General features: G+C 45.3%; 1 protein-coding gene across 4 annotated transcripts in view; it reads right to left on the bottom strand.

Annotated features, from left to right (window-relative positions):
- The window catches only part of LOC135912204 (galactosylceramide sulfotransferase-like), a 119,069-nt gene that overhangs the window by 25,019 nt on the left and 78,520 nt on the right, over window positions 1-15,530 (bottom strand). For all 4 annotated transcript variants that reach the window (XM_070538169.1, XM_065444583.1, XM_070538170.1 and 1 more), the window contains one exon: window positions 5,271-5,576. In XM_070538169.1, coding sequence (XP_070394270.1) covers window positions 5,271-5,576 — 306 coding nt within the window. The remainder of the gene's footprint in view (window positions 1-5,270; window positions 5,577-15,530) is intronic.

Genomic DNA, 15,530 nt, shown 5'->3' with positions numbered 1-15,530 from the left:
GAGGCGTGTGGTATGTTATGAAAGGCGCAGAAGTTAGTGCGCTTTCCTGGGAGTAGAGCAACTTTCACTAACACCGAATTTAGTAAAAGTAGAGAAACAGCATGTTCAATATTCTTCAGAACGTAAGTTTGACTCGCTAAAATAGAGCCGTTCTACAAAACATTGCTTCAACAAGTGCTCGAAAGCCTGACACGGCTGTTATCCCCTATGTTTTCCTTTCGAAGTCTCCCTAGAGAAGCGTAGATCCCACAAATTCACGCTTGGGTAAAACTGAGGGGGAGGGGTAAAGGGGCATTTTAATTATACTATGTAGCGAACGATTAAAATACTTGGCTAAAATATCAGCGTTTGAAATAATTAGTGAACCATTCTATGGCTCCAAAAACAAGGAAGCGGTATTCACTGACGCAGCCCGTTATCGATACAGGAATAGTTTCCTGGCGGCAATTACTAGCCACCGAGGCAAACAACCCACGAGCGTCACCGTGAACACGGCACATGCCGATGCGGCAGAGGAAGCAGCCAAAGCACTGGCCCTCACACAAACCGAAGCTACATACATGATCGGCGATTCGCAAACGGCAATTCGCAATTTTGCAAATGGGCGCATCTCGCGAGAGGTGCCTTACATAGTCCAGCGACATCCCATACACCAGGGAGAGGCAGACTTCGAAATCCGAAGGCATTTTCTATGGATACCGGCACACACTGGATTGAGCATCCCCAACGAAGCAGCTCACCGCGTTGCTCGAGGCCTCACTCACCGAGCATCATCGGAGGAAGAGCCCCGCGGGCTATTGCAAACGCCTGGTCGTGGGAGTGTCGTATGAGACAGGTTCCGCGACATCACGGCACACTACCAGGTAAAAAGACGCGTATACTGATTCCCTCACGCTAGGTTAGACAGGACGCAAGCAGCACATCTCAGACAATTACAAACCCATTCTTACGGAAACCCCAGACTCATGCACGCCATGTATCCAGACATGTACACTACAAACAGATCAACATCGTGTGGCTGCCATGAGTAGACTCCCAAGAGTACTGAACTATCGAACACCAGTGAATATATCTATATATGCCGATGATATCTGCGTATGGGTCTCCGGCTACCAGCATCGCCGCCTCGCAAGAATAGTCCATGGAGCAGTAAAAGCCATTCAGGGACACTTGGCAACGATTGGATTAACAATATCAGCAGAGAAATCATCATTCGTTCTATTTCCTGGAGTGAAAAGAAAATCTACACGCTTGACACTGAATTTGGACGGATACCAGATCCGACAAGACACCAACGTCCGATTTCTAGGCTTTACTTTAGACCACAGGCTACTCTGACGCCGCGGTGTTGACCACATTGTGGCGTCATCGTCACTCAGGCTACATGTGCTCAAGCGAGTCGCTGGCATACGCTGGGGCAACCACCCGACGTCGATGCTACGGCTACATACAGCGCTGGTTACTAGTCGAATCCTGTATCAGCTCCCACTGATGTTACCTTCAGACAGCCAATACGAGCGCCTAGAAGCCATCCACAGAAAAGGTATCCGACTTTGCCTTGGAATCCCTCAGCCAGCGTCAAACAAGAAAGTGCTCTACGAAGCTGAGTCGCGCCCTCTACGACTTCAGGCTTCCCAGGCTCTGATGGTCCAGCTACTACGATTGAGTGAGTCTACGCCCGGCAGAGCCCTCTTAAGACGTATAGGTAACAGGCCACGCTCACATTTTTATGCAGCACTGAACACGCTTCGCGTATTAGGATTGCGCTGCTCGAGACAGCGGGGAAGGATAGAACCACCCTGGACATTCGAGGACATCACATGCAACTTAAGTGTACCACGATTGCAATCAAAGCACTGCACTCCATCTGCAGAAGCCAAGTCATTAGTTCTGGAACACCTGAACACGACTTACCCGAATCACCTACAAGTATACACAGATGGCTCTGTCAAGGCAGACGAAAATCGCTGCGCAGCTGCATTCTATATTCCCTCTCTAAGATATACGAGGTCTGGCCGTCTGGACTGTATAGCCTCGTCGACAGTTGTTGAAGGCGTAGCAATAGCTTCGGCTCTGCGCAAATTAAAGACTTTGCCTACGCAGAATGTTGTTGTCCTTACGGACTAAAATTCTGCATTAAAACTAGTATACCGTGGTTTGCCATCCCACAAGTTCCCACGCAAATCGCTAGCCATCGTGAAAGAACTCAACAACAAAGGCTTCACTGGAAAGTTTCAGTGGATTCCCTCCCACATTGGTATCTCAGGAAACGAAAAAGCTGATGCGCTTGCATGCGCAGCGCTCTATCATCCTCCCAAAATCAAGGCTCCGAAGAGTAATCAAGTGCAAAAATCTGACATTCGAAATCACTTTGCGTCACTTTGGGTTCCACCCCATATGCCTGCGTAACCAAGAGATGGCACCGAGAGGAAGCCTCACTTCTATATCGAATAAGGACAGGATCTGCTAATACACCAGCGTGGTTATTTAAAACGGGGCGAATCAATTCTCCGAACTGTACGGCATGCAACGAGACAGGAGACATTGAGCACTTTTTGTGATCCTGCCAGCAATTTCAAGATGAAAGAGACACTCTCCTGAAGAATCTGCAAAACAAGGACCTTCCGCATGCGCGCCTGCAACACCTTATATTTCCCGAGGGATCAGTTGTAGCCCGCAAAGACACTTCACGTCTCCTCATCGAATTCTTAAGAGAGACTGGTTTGATATACACATGGCGAAACCCTTCAGCGGTATCGTGCGAGACGCTCGGGCGGAGCAATTGCCGGCCTTTTTCGCCAGGCTAAACTTGCCTGCTGCTACAATTCACCACCACCACCACCACATCGTGTGGCAAGGTTGCCACACTTAATCACATATTATGGGAGTGTGAGGAATTAACAAGTCGGGCAGCGCCGACCCCTCCATTTGTTCCACCGCAAGCCTCCGCTCGCGCTTGAAGACCGTACTGCTCATCTCGAATCTGACAGCACAACTCTGGGCCGTCCGGCGAGCCGAGGAAGCCGCTTCGAGACAAAGTCTCGAGACTGCGTCCTCGGTGGGTGCCTAGACCCACTAAAAAGGCGCCGTACTCGAATCTTTTTGATTTGAAAATAAAGTTTACGCTCTTTCTTTCTATTGCCTCTATGGTGCCCACAATGTCTCTGGCGACCCAAAGAAGTCACCTTCGTGATACGCGTAGTTCGCATATATGGATAGGGTAGATTACTTGGGGTTTCTAGGCACAATTTACATGGTTTTTATTGAGTTCCTTGTCCTGAGATAATATTAAGTGCCACGGATTCCATATATGGCGAAGATTTGTGGAATTTTATGGTAAATTGAGTGCGAGGTTATCTGTTCACAAACAATTTCCAGCTGTAAAATATTCTTTCAGGATGTGTTTGAAGTCAATGCACGTCCATTATTAGCATCAGTTTTCAGTGTTTCCAGAGAACTGCATGTGACATCGAATTTCTCTTCGATTGAAACAGGTGTTATTTATTGTGTGCAGTGCGGCAAACAGTACGGACCTAATTATGGCCTTAAAGGATCCTTAGACAAAACTCAATTTCACTTTCTTTTCATGAGGCATATTAGTTACGTAGTAAGTTTCTTCTTTGTTCTTGGTGGCAGGCTGAAGATGACGCAACCTCTGCAGCAGGGCATTTTCATTAACACCATACTACCGTATACCGGTATACCGGTACCCTGTTTTGAACACTTCAAATTGATTGGTTTGTCTAAGTAAATACCTTTCCTTTAAACTCAACCACCGGGAATACTGCCTTTTCCATACCGAACTTCAAAACCCGTCTTCATGGTTACTTCTAAAATAGCGAGATTATGCACTTTTTCAAAGTCTTAATTTAGTCGAACGTGGGAAAATGAGACTGCTAATAAGCACTTACAAAAACTGAGTAAAACATTGTTTACAAATTATGCAGAACATACTAAAAGACTTCTCCGACAATCAGGATACTCTCTAATGCAAGATTTCAGCGAATATTTGTAGACGTTGCAAACCGAGAGAAGTGCGCGCGACTGTCTCGCTAATCGGGATATCACGAGGGGCACGTAGGTGACACATGGCCGCGGTTGATAGCAGCCGCCGCCGCCGACAGACTTCCACTCATGCAGTATTTTGGTTCCATTTATGTTATCAATGGAAAGGCTCCCAGCATGCCATTGCTGTACAGATGACGGCACGCTACTCTGGCGCCATCTCGTTGCGGTCGTCGCCGCAGAGCCAGTCTTGCACGGCAATACGCTTTTCTTCTGACGCTATAGCCTCACCCTCATCCTCCTTTCCGCCCCTTCATCGTTCCGCTGCACCGTCCTATTCTGCTTTCCTCCTCGCACTAGTTCCGCTACCGCCATCTTTCATTGCACGCTGCTCCTCGTGTTCGCTCTTACATCCTTCGCTGCGCCATGGGGAGATGCGCAACGCATTAACTGGTGCCTTGGAGCTGCGCTATAAAATTACACAGAAATGCAAGCGGCTCCCTGTGCGCCTTGCTTTAGTTCAGCCATAAATTATTTATGCAGAAAAAATTCATATATACCCATTACTTCTGATATGGCAGCTATCATAATGTGGCACACCGAATTGTGCATGCGATGACTGTGAAGTTATGGTGCATTTTGTAGTATAATAATGTCATTTAAATATAGTTCCTTATTGCAGAATACTCTGTCATCCCGGAAATTTCTTCCTCAATCGGCGCTCTGGTCCGCAGGGTGTATGCGGCATGCTGGAGAGCTGATTCATACACCTGTCTTACCGCGTAAGACAGGTTTGTGTACCTGTTTACCTACTAAAGATGTACAGAACGCCAATATTTACTAGCTAATATATTGTAACGTTATTGGCTACATGTTGCGACTCCTGCAAAAGCGGACAATGGGCCAGCAGGAGGAGCACAGGGCTCTGTTTGGTTAATATAATTGATCTCATGGCGAGGATGACTCGTATACTGAAGCCGAATTTTAAGGGCCAGTTCTGAATCAACATCGATAATCCCTACGTTGCCCCTATACCCCTATCCCGCTGATATTTGTTGGATTTGCTCTGTAACACTTCTTGGCGTCTCTTTTTTCACATTTACACTCCAGCATCTTCGCGCCTGTTCAATGAGTGCTCATCTTCGCACTCAGCTGATACACGTTTAGGTTAAAAGGCAAGTGAAGGACTGCTGCATTTTAGCCAGTCTGGTATGGTATTGAGAGCACAACGGTATGGCAGCTGCAGCAAGGTCTTGGAAGGTCACCTGCCGGGCGTTAAGTTTGAAGATGACGATGTCGTCTGTGTCCAAGCATAACAGGTCCTTGAGCAAGACCAGGGACTCGTTGATTCGCTCAGCCACCATGACCAGGTCGAACGTTGCATCAAGCTGCTCAACGAAGCGACGCACTGAGAAAGCATTGCCGAATTTCGCCGGCGTCATTCCCAGGTCGAAGCTCATTTGGTTGAAGCCCAGCTTGCTCTGGGTGCGGCTTCGGTCCAGCAGGCCCATCAGTGACCGGTTCGCCAAGGCACTGCTGGCAAATTGCTCCAGACCCATGTGGGTCATCCTCTGTGATATCCGCAAAAGAAAAATTGTTTCCTGTTGTCAACAACTTCGGTTTTTCAAGCAAGAATATGTTGCTCTTGGAATAGCTTAGCATACGGAGCATTTCATATGTATTATCGGACGTCAGATGAATGTCTTGCGTTATGCGTTAACATGCAACGTAAGAATTTTTAATGTTGCAGCGATAATAAAACAATGAAAACAGTGGAGTAGGGGCGAATAAGGCAAAGTGGTACACTGGAAAGATAAGCAATACTCCAAAACAATGCCATTGGTTAGCACATTGATTGGTAGCCTCATTTAATTTGATGAAATGTATCACTAGAGTAGGTGTCATACTTAACCCTAACATGCCTGAGGCACTGCTTTGAGCCTTTTGGAGAGTGTGCTGCAGATGCCTGGTGAGACTGGCTTCTTCCTCCCAGTGCTTCTCATAATCGCTCCTAACACTTCACGATCGCCAAACTAAGGCCACTAGAGAGGTTAGAGGTTATTTTTTCTAGCTGCACCAAATCTTCCAAAATTGGCTGTGGCAAATAGCACAATTCCAAGCCTTGATGTTATTACCTGCTAAGGCGGCCATTCCTTCTACTAGAAGTCAGAAGGCCTAATTGAATATTTACCATAATTAGGCTCAGTATCGTTTAATTTACTTACTTTACGGCACATCTTTCAATACAATACGCCAGCTACTAAGCATGCGAGGCATTTTCATTGAGAAATGATTCTTCAGACCGTACCAGTTCGAGATATTAAATTTCAACGTGTGCAACGAAATACATTAACCTTCGATTTAATTTCATGCTGCAATGCACAAAATAACATTTTCTGAAAAAACTAAGTTGCACAGGAGTGCATTCTTGGCTCAAGTTTGACGGCGTCTATACCGAAACCGGTGCCCTATCAGAATTCGTTCCAAGACGATATGCCTTCCGTACTAAGTAGCTACGATACTTAGAAATAAATATGTGCTGTTAATAAATAATGAAAACGTTCACTAACCTACATTTGTTAATTCATTGATGAGATATTTTTATTTATCGTAGAAATTTTGATCGGCTGATTGAGTAAGTAAGATAAAAGATTAGAATTGTGCTATCTGCCATAGACGATTTTGCAAAATTTGGTGCACCTCAAAAAAAGAAAATTAAGGAATCGGAAAACGCAAATGCTACACCAGTGTCTTTAGTGTTAGGTGAAGTCTTATGGTGCCTGTACATTCCAGATAGATCGCTGGTACTCATGTGCATATTTGAGCACGTACAACGGTGATCGCGATGCGTGCACAATCTGTTAACACATGGTTCTTTCCAAAAAAAGTTTGAAAGTATAAAGAAAGTTCGTGACAGCTTCCTTGAACACGAAGTGGGAAACGATAGCTTGATAACATTGCGGATTTTTTTCATTATTTTCCTTTTCAGTTCAGTAGACGTGACTTGATATGATGGTACACTCTTCGTCTTAGGTTACTGCCTTTCTTTATTATTGTAGCCCCTCTTATTGTGCTCTCACTTGATACCAGGAGTATTCAATATAAATGAATAAGTCAATATAGCTACAAGAAGCTCCGAAAGTTGATACAGGTTCGTGGAACTGAAAGGCAGACATTCATAAGTGGGCGTACAAGCGGTGTTGAGCTTTACACCATTGGCCCTCTGTTTTGCTCGCCTCCTTTTACTACTACTAGCAGTGGTGTACCGCTCAATTCAAACACCGGAAAAAAGCAAAGCCACATCGCTCGTGAATATTGACAGACGTACTTATTTACCTTTTCTCGGCGACCGCATTTCACCCACTAAGAGCTTAAAGCTATCGCTCAGCGCAAGATGCGCCTGCATAATTTGGAACTTATGCGAAAGTTATCGTTGATCCTGTCTTCTGTAAACGAATTTTGTGTGATCTGACGGTATACGGTGCGAATTGTGTAGAAGTTTTATTTTCTTTTATTTTTTTTATTTAAACATACTACGGGCGAACATTTTGGTCCAAGCAGGAGGGACAAAATAAACATAAGGGAAATTGTAACAGCAAGAACAACAGAACATAAATTCGTTGATTTAAACACTCATAAATACGCTAAAAAGAACAGCATGCCCATGAAACAACAACACTAAGAGTAGAATACATCTGAACGCTAAACACAAAAGAGATAATTTTCCGGTGTTGTAGCGAAATTCTCAGTTGCGCAAATCTCCTAAGGCAGTGAGTTCGTGTCTTTAACTGTTCTGGGAAAATAACTGTGCTTGTGAGCGTTAGTTCGTACAAACATTGGTGCTAATGATTGATTATGTGTACGACGGGTTATCCTAGCAGTGGCTCGTTGGACACAGCACGCTACATTTAGTGTAATTTATCCCGTGATTATTTTGTAAAAAAAAACGTTAAACGACTCACCTTTCTTCTTGTTTCCAACAAAGGAACGTTATTTAATAGCAATATTGTACTAGGTGAGTCGAGTCTCCGATACTGGTTAAAAAAAAAGCTGATTGCCATACGTTGTACTATTTCAAGAAGCATATTATCCTGTTTTGTAAAAGGATCCGATGTGACTACCGTATATTGAAGTTTAGACAGAATGGAAGATTTGTAAGTATAAAGTTTTATGCTACGGGGAGCGCCTTCTAACTTCATTTTAAAAACCGTAATTTGCGAAGCGATTTAGTGCAAATATCTGTTATATGCGGTGTGTAAGTAAGGTTGCTACTGAGAGTAATGACTAAATATTTATGTTTATCGACTTTTACCTCTAGACTATCACGGAGGATGTAGGGAGAAGTGGCGGGATGTTTCTTCGCCATAATGCGTAACAAAACAGTTTTTTTTCCAGAATTCAGCGCCATATTGCACTTACTACAGCAATCATCAATGGACATAAGAGCTGTCTGTAATACATTCTGATCGGCTGTAGAGGATATTTTTTGGAACATGATACAATCATCCGCAAATGATCTAATGCTTACCTCTGGGGGCACAGCATCGACCAAGTCACTCACATAGATTATAAATAATAGCGGACCCAGGAAACTTGGCTGGGGAATACCAGAACTGACATGCAGCATCGTCAACTCCTATTTTTTATCGCAGCAAACTGTGCACAATTACAGAGGTAAGCAGTTATGCACTGTTTAATAAACCATGAGAGCCCTATTTGCTGCAGTTTGTACAACAACTTTCCATGAGGCAGTTTATCGAATGCCTTGCAGTAGTCTAAAAACAGTACGTCAACCTGTCCTGCTAAATCCAAAAACTCTCGAAAAATCATGCACAGTTGTGATTTGCTGAGTGATTGTGGACAATCCCTTAAGGAAACGGGGCACGTCAGAACTTTCTTATGTGTTAAAAATTTGTTTATATCATTAGCAACCACATGTTCAAGCAGTTTACAGCAGGAACAAGTAATAGAAACCGGCCTGTAGTTCGAAACCAGTAACCGGTCTCCTTTTTTTTGTGGTGGAACAAACCTAGGTTTAAGCCAATCAGCCGGAAGCTCAAAAATAGATATAGAGAGACTAAAAAGTTTAGCTAACGGCTGTGATAGCTTCTTAGCGTAACGTCTAAGAAATGCATTGGGAATTCCATCTGGCCGTACCGAATTTTATTGCTCAAGTTAAGCAACTTGGTCATTACAACCTCACGCGTTATTAATAAATCACACCCTGAGTCAGAAACCCTGAGTCAAACATAATGAAGGTCACTTTAAGTGGGAAATGTTTTGCACAGATTATGCCGAAATTATGCCTTCCAACCACTCGGAATCGACTGTCGCGGGCAACACCGGCCCCTTTCCACGTAAGTATGAGGCTCGGAGCAGGAGCTATGGCGCTTGAAAGTAACCTGGGGCCTGACGAACCAACCGACTGAGCTATCTTTCCGGGCAACATCCAAGGATCATGAGTTCGAATCACCTGTCATGTTCCTCTTTTTTTAATGCCCTTTTCTTTATTTTATGACTGTACGGGAACCCTCCTAAAAACAAAATTATATACATCCTCAATTAGACATGGCGACACATGTGCAAGTCATAAATACCAGGTTCTCTAGCCGAGTGCCATCCGTGCGGTATAACCGAGCTCAGATTGGTCAACCTTGACTGATCAAATAGGGCACCACTGTAGTTTAAATGAGGCGTACAACTCCTGCGGGACCCGCCGTGGTTGCTCAGTGGCTATGGTGTTAGAGTGCTGAGCACGAGGGCGCGGGATCGGATCCCGGCCACGGCGGCCGCATTTCGATGGGGGCGAAATGCGAAAACACCCGTGTACTTAAAATTAGGTGCACGTTAAAGAACCCCAGGTGGTCAGAATTTCCGGAGTCCCCCACTGCGGCGTGCCTCATATTCAGAAAGTGGTTTTGTCACGTAAAACCCCATAATTTATTTCTTTAATTTAACTACTGTGGGGACGGTAGAGTATCCGTCTCCCGTACAAAAGGACCGTGGTTCAAATCCCGGTGCCGCACAATTCTCCACCGGAAAATACAAAAAAACCGTGAGTTGAGAAAATTGCACAAACACGCCTGGAGTGCGGCCTGATCACGGCGACCAGAACCGGTAACGCACTCTCTCACCAGAGCAGGATTGGCCAGCCTGGTGCAGTACTTGGCCACAACCTCCCATATGAATACAACTATCAAACCCAGGCCCTCAGTCCCCAGCAGCCGCGAAGCAACTGACCACGGCGGCAGTCAGATCTGTGACGCTGCAGAGGGTGCTAAAAATACCTGGCTCCGGACAGGCCGCCATTGGAATCTGAGCCTGGCAACGTTTAACGTTAGAATGTTATCTAGTGAGGCGAGTCTAGCAGTGTTATTGGAGGAATTGGAGGGTAGTAAATGGGATATAATAGGGCTCAGTGAGGTTAGGAGGACAAAAGAAGCATATACAGTGCTAAAAAGCGGGCACGTACTGTGCTACCGGGGCTTAGCGGAGAGACGAGAACTAGAAGTCGGATTCCTGATTAATAAGGAAATAGCTGGTAACATGCAGGAATTCTAGAGCATTAACGAGAGGGTGGCAGGTCTTGTTGTGAAACTTATTAAGAGGTACAAATTGAAGGTGAAACAAGTCTATGCCCCTACATGCAGTCATGATGACCAGGAAGTCGAAAGCTTTTATGAAGACGTGGAATCGGTGATGGGTAAAGTCAAAACAAAGTACACTATGCTGATGGGCGACTTCAACGCCAGGGTAGGCAAGAAGCAGGCTGGAGAGAAGTCAGTGTGGGAATATGGAATAGGCTCTAGAAATAGCAGAGGAGAATTATTAGTAGAGTTTGCAGAACAGAATAATATGCGGATAATGAATACCTTTTTCCGCAAGCGCGTTAGTCGAAAGTGGACGTGGAGGAGCCCGAATGGTGAGACTAGAAATGAAATCGACTTCATACTCTGCGCGAACCCTGGCATATACAAGATGTAGACCTGCTCGGCAAGGTACGCTGCAGTGACCATAGGATGGTAAGAACTCGAATTAGCCTAGACTTGAGGAAGGAACGGAAAAAACTGGTACACAAGAAGCCAATCAATGAGTTAGCGGTAAGAGGGGAACTAGATGAATTCCGGATCAAGCTACAGAACAGGTATTCGGCTTTAACTCAGGGAGAGGACCTCAGTGTTGAAGCAATGAACGACAATCTCATGGGCATCATTAAGGAGTGGGCAATAGAAATCGGTGGTAACGCCGTTAGACAGGAAACCAGTAAGCTATCGCAGGTGACAAAAGATCTGATCAAGAAACGCCAATGTATGAAAGCCTTTAACCATAAAGCTAGAATAGAACTGGCAGAACTTTCTAAGTTAATCAACAAGCGTAAGACAGCGGACATCAGGAACTATAATATGGATAGAATTGAACAGGCTCTCAGGAACGGAGGAAGCCTAAAAACAGTGAAGAAGAAACTAGGAATAGGCAAGAATCAGATGTGTGCGTTGAGAAACAAAGCCGGAAATATCGTTACTAATATGGATGAGATAGTTCAAGTGGCTGAGGAGTTCTACAGAGATTTATATAGTACCAGTGGCACCCACGACGATCGTGGAAGAGAGAATACCCTAGAGGAATTCGAAATCCCGCAGGTAACGCCAGAAGAAGTAAAGAAAGCCTTAGGAGCTATGCAAAGGGGGAAGGCAGCTGGGGAGGATCAGGTAACAGCAGATTTGTTGAAGGATGGTGGTCAGATTGTTCTAGAGAAACTGGCCACCCTGTATAGGCAATGCCTCATAACCTCAAGCGTACCGGAATCTTGGAAGAACGCTAACATAATCCTAATCCATAAGAAAGGGGACGCCAAAGACTTGAAAAATTATAGACCAAACAGCTTACTGTCCGTTGCCTACAAAGTATTTACTAAGGTAATCGCAAATAGAATCAGGAACACCTTTGACTTCTGTCAACCAAAGGACTAGGCAGGATTCCGTAAAGGCTACTCAACAATAGACCATATTCAAACTATCAATCAGGTGATAGAAAAATGTGCAGAATATAACCAACCCTTATATGTAGCTTTCATTGATTACGAGAAAGCGTTTGATTCAGTCGAAACCTCAGTAGTCATGGAGGCATTACGGAATCAGGGTGTAGATGAGCACTGGAAAAATACTGGAAGATATCTATAGCGGCTCGACAACCACCGTAGTCCTCCACAAAGAAAGCAACAAAATCCCAATAAAGAAAGGCGTCAGACAAGGAGATACGATCTCTCCAATGCTATTCACCGCATGTTTACAGGAGGTATTCAGAAACCTGGAGTGGAAAGAATGGGGGATAAAAATTGATGGAGCATATCTTAGCAACTTGCGATTCGCTGATGATATTGCCTTGCTTAGTAACTTAGGAGACCAATTGCAATTGATGCTCACTGACCTGGAGAGGCAAAGCAGAAGGGTGGGTCTGAAAATTAATCTGCAGAAAACTATAGTAATGTTTAACAGTCTCGGAAGAGAACAGCAGTTTACGATATGTAGCGAGGCACAGGAAGTGGTAAGGGAGTACATCTACTTAGGGCAGTTAGTGACCACGGATCCGGATCATTAGACTGAAATAACCAGAAGAATAAGAATGGGCTGGGGTGCGTTTGGCAGGCATTCTCAAATCATGAACAGCAGGTTGCCACTATCCCTCAAAAGGAAAGTGTATAACATCTGTGTGTTACCAGTACTCACATATGGAGCAAAAACCTGGAAGCTTACGAAAAGGGTTCTGCTGAAATTGAGGACGACGCAACGAGCTATGGAAAGAAGAATGATCGGTGTAACGTTAAGGGATAAGAAAAGAGCAGATTGGGTGAAGCAACAAACGCGGGTAAATGACATCCTAGTTGAAATCAAGAAAAAGAAATGGGCATGGGCCGGACATGTAATGAGGAGGGAAGATAACCAATGGTCATTAAGGGTTACGGACTGGATTCCAAGGGAAGGGAAGCGTAGCAGGGGGCGGCAGAAAGTTAGGTGGGCGGATGACATTAAGACGTTTGCAGGGACAACATGGCCACAATTAGTACATGACCGGGGTAGTTGGAGAAGTATGGGAGAGGCCTTTGCCCTCCAGTGGGCGTAACTAGGCTGATGATGATGAGTCAGAAAAGATCTCGGTAGGCCTATTGTTATAGGTCTCTATGAATACTGCCTGAGAATAATTATTAAGGGTATCACAGATAACCCTGGGTTCTGTTATGAGATCATTATTGATATTTGTCCATCCCGTCATTTCCTTGACCCAAATAACGTCACAATTTCTTCGGCTCAGATTTAACAAAATCAGCAAGTTGATTACTGAAAATGTTTTGCGTGGCTGTATTCAATCTCGTGGAGATGTTCTCTATAAGTTCACCAAACTCGGGTAGATGAGTTTTGTGCTTCTCCTAAGCATTTTATTCCTACGCTTCAAATTAATTATTTCGCGAATAATCTTCTATTACACGATTATCTCACTTTGTGGAAGGCACGTGGTCACAAGCAGTTACGCTGAACTCTTCGACCACTAATGCCTACGAGCTGACGTGCTTGATTCGAAGATTGCCGACTTTCTTTTGACTTAGACTTTGCTTTGACTTTGGCCTCAGCTTTGCTTGTTTTACTGAGCACAAGTTCGCACCGTCGCTACAATGTGACACATTGTGGAGGTTCTGGGTAGTTGCGCTGGGCGGTGGGGGGGGTGAGCTGGCGGTTGCGGCGGCGGTGGCGGACGGCGAAACTGAGGCGTTTCAGGCATCCTAGAACCGGCGCGCAGGCCAATGACCGCCGGCGATGACGATGTTGCTCATTACTTCGAGCACGTGGTATGACTACTCGACCTGCAGTTCAGAAACTTCCAGTATTCGTTGAAGTTATTACTTGACCATGTCACTGGTCGAGGCTATCTGAGCATGCGACGAAAGAGACATCTTGCGCAGTAGTTAGCTTTGCCAATGTTGCGTGAGCATATCCTGGTTATATTGCCTAGAACGCATTTCCAGTCTTCCAGTCCTTCGCCTAAAATTCTGCTATGGTCTTCGACGGGTTTCAGATCAGTCCGTCGAACAGTTCTTGCTTTCTGCCCCGCATAAGGAAGCGAAAGTTTTCTCCTCGGACATTAACACGTTGGCGCGACGAAAAAGATGCGTCATCTATTCCGTGAAGATAGCGACGTTCTCACTGGGCAGTCATACGCGGACTTCCAGTAGTAGGTCGGCCATCTCTCTTCGAACGACGCTCGTTAATGTCGTCAGGAAGTTCTTCTAAATAGGTCATACGTTAGAATGGTCTGCCGGATCTCAAAGCAAATCTTCGCGGCCCCCTCCAAGGAAAAGTAAACGTGGCAAAACTTGTCATCAGAGTTCTAGTTCTAGTCATTAGGTTCGGATGGAAGCATTCTTATGCCGACTGCCTGTTGCGCGCCCTATTGACCTATTGACCTTAAACGGGACGACGACGCCGTTTTTGGAAGAGTAACTGCAGACGACTTCACGGAACAGCAGCGAGCAGAACAGGCGTTATGAAGCCTTATGGAGTACTTAGCAATAAAGACCGACCAGGTCCCTAGGGTGTTTCGGCGTGGACTAGCTTCGTTTTCCTTGCACAACTGCGTTTTTGCAAAGAACTTTTCGCGAGTGCGTGCCAGCTGCCTTCTCATTGTGCCTTCAGCTCTACGGCCTTAGGTTCTACCTGTCCTTCATGACAATCTGACTGCTGGGCACCCTTGATTCTCCCGTAGCCTTGCGAGGATTCAGGAGTATTACTGGCCGCGCCCGGTCATTGATGTCATTCGTTACGTCAAGACATGCCGAGACTCTCAGCGGCGCAAGACAACGCCAACAAGGTCAGTGGGAAGGAAGGAAGGAAGGAAGGAAAACTTTATTTAGGAACCCCAATTGTGCTTTACTGTCGACGATTCCAACAGATCGGAATGAACTTATTTTGGCCTTTTCCAACATCAACGTGCGTGAATGAGTGGGTCATTGTGGCTGCGGACTAACTTACCGCTTAGCTGAAACAAGAGGCCTCCTGAGGGTTATTTCAACCGAAGTGGCGAAATTCATCGTCGAGAACATCCTGCTACGACATGGTGACCTTCAATTCCTTATCAGCGACAGAGTAATGGCCTCTGCAGTAGAGCTATCTCCAAGCCATTCTGCAATACAGCCAGCAAAGCCACATGAGGACAACTGCCTACCATCTGTGGACAAATGGTCTTAGAGAACAACTTAACGAAACTCTCGCCCACTTGTTACAATATACGTCGACTTCCAGCACAATACATAGATACCACGGTCGCTTACGCAATCATCGCTTACAACATGGCAGTTAAAAAAAACAACGCAGATCCAACCGTTCAAGCTGGCTTGCAAACGAAGACGCCTATCTCCAGCGCGCCGAAGCAGACCGACAGCTCGCCCGCCCACTCATCAGGAATCAGCACAGGGCCAACAGCCGGCGCTATGATATTTGACGACGGTCCATGGAGTACCAGTCTGGATATGTTTT

The sequence above is a fragment of the Dermacentor albipictus genome, chromosome 1, assembly GCF_038994185.2.
Source record: "Dermacentor albipictus isolate Rhodes 1998 colony chromosome 1, USDA_Dalb.pri_finalv2, whole genome shotgun sequence".
In the NCBI taxonomy this organism is placed as follows: domain Eukaryota; kingdom Metazoa; phylum Arthropoda; class Arachnida; order Ixodida; family Ixodidae; genus Dermacentor; species Dermacentor albipictus.
Note: the sequence above shows the minus strand (reverse complement) of the source record. Positions and strands in the feature narration are given on the sequence as shown.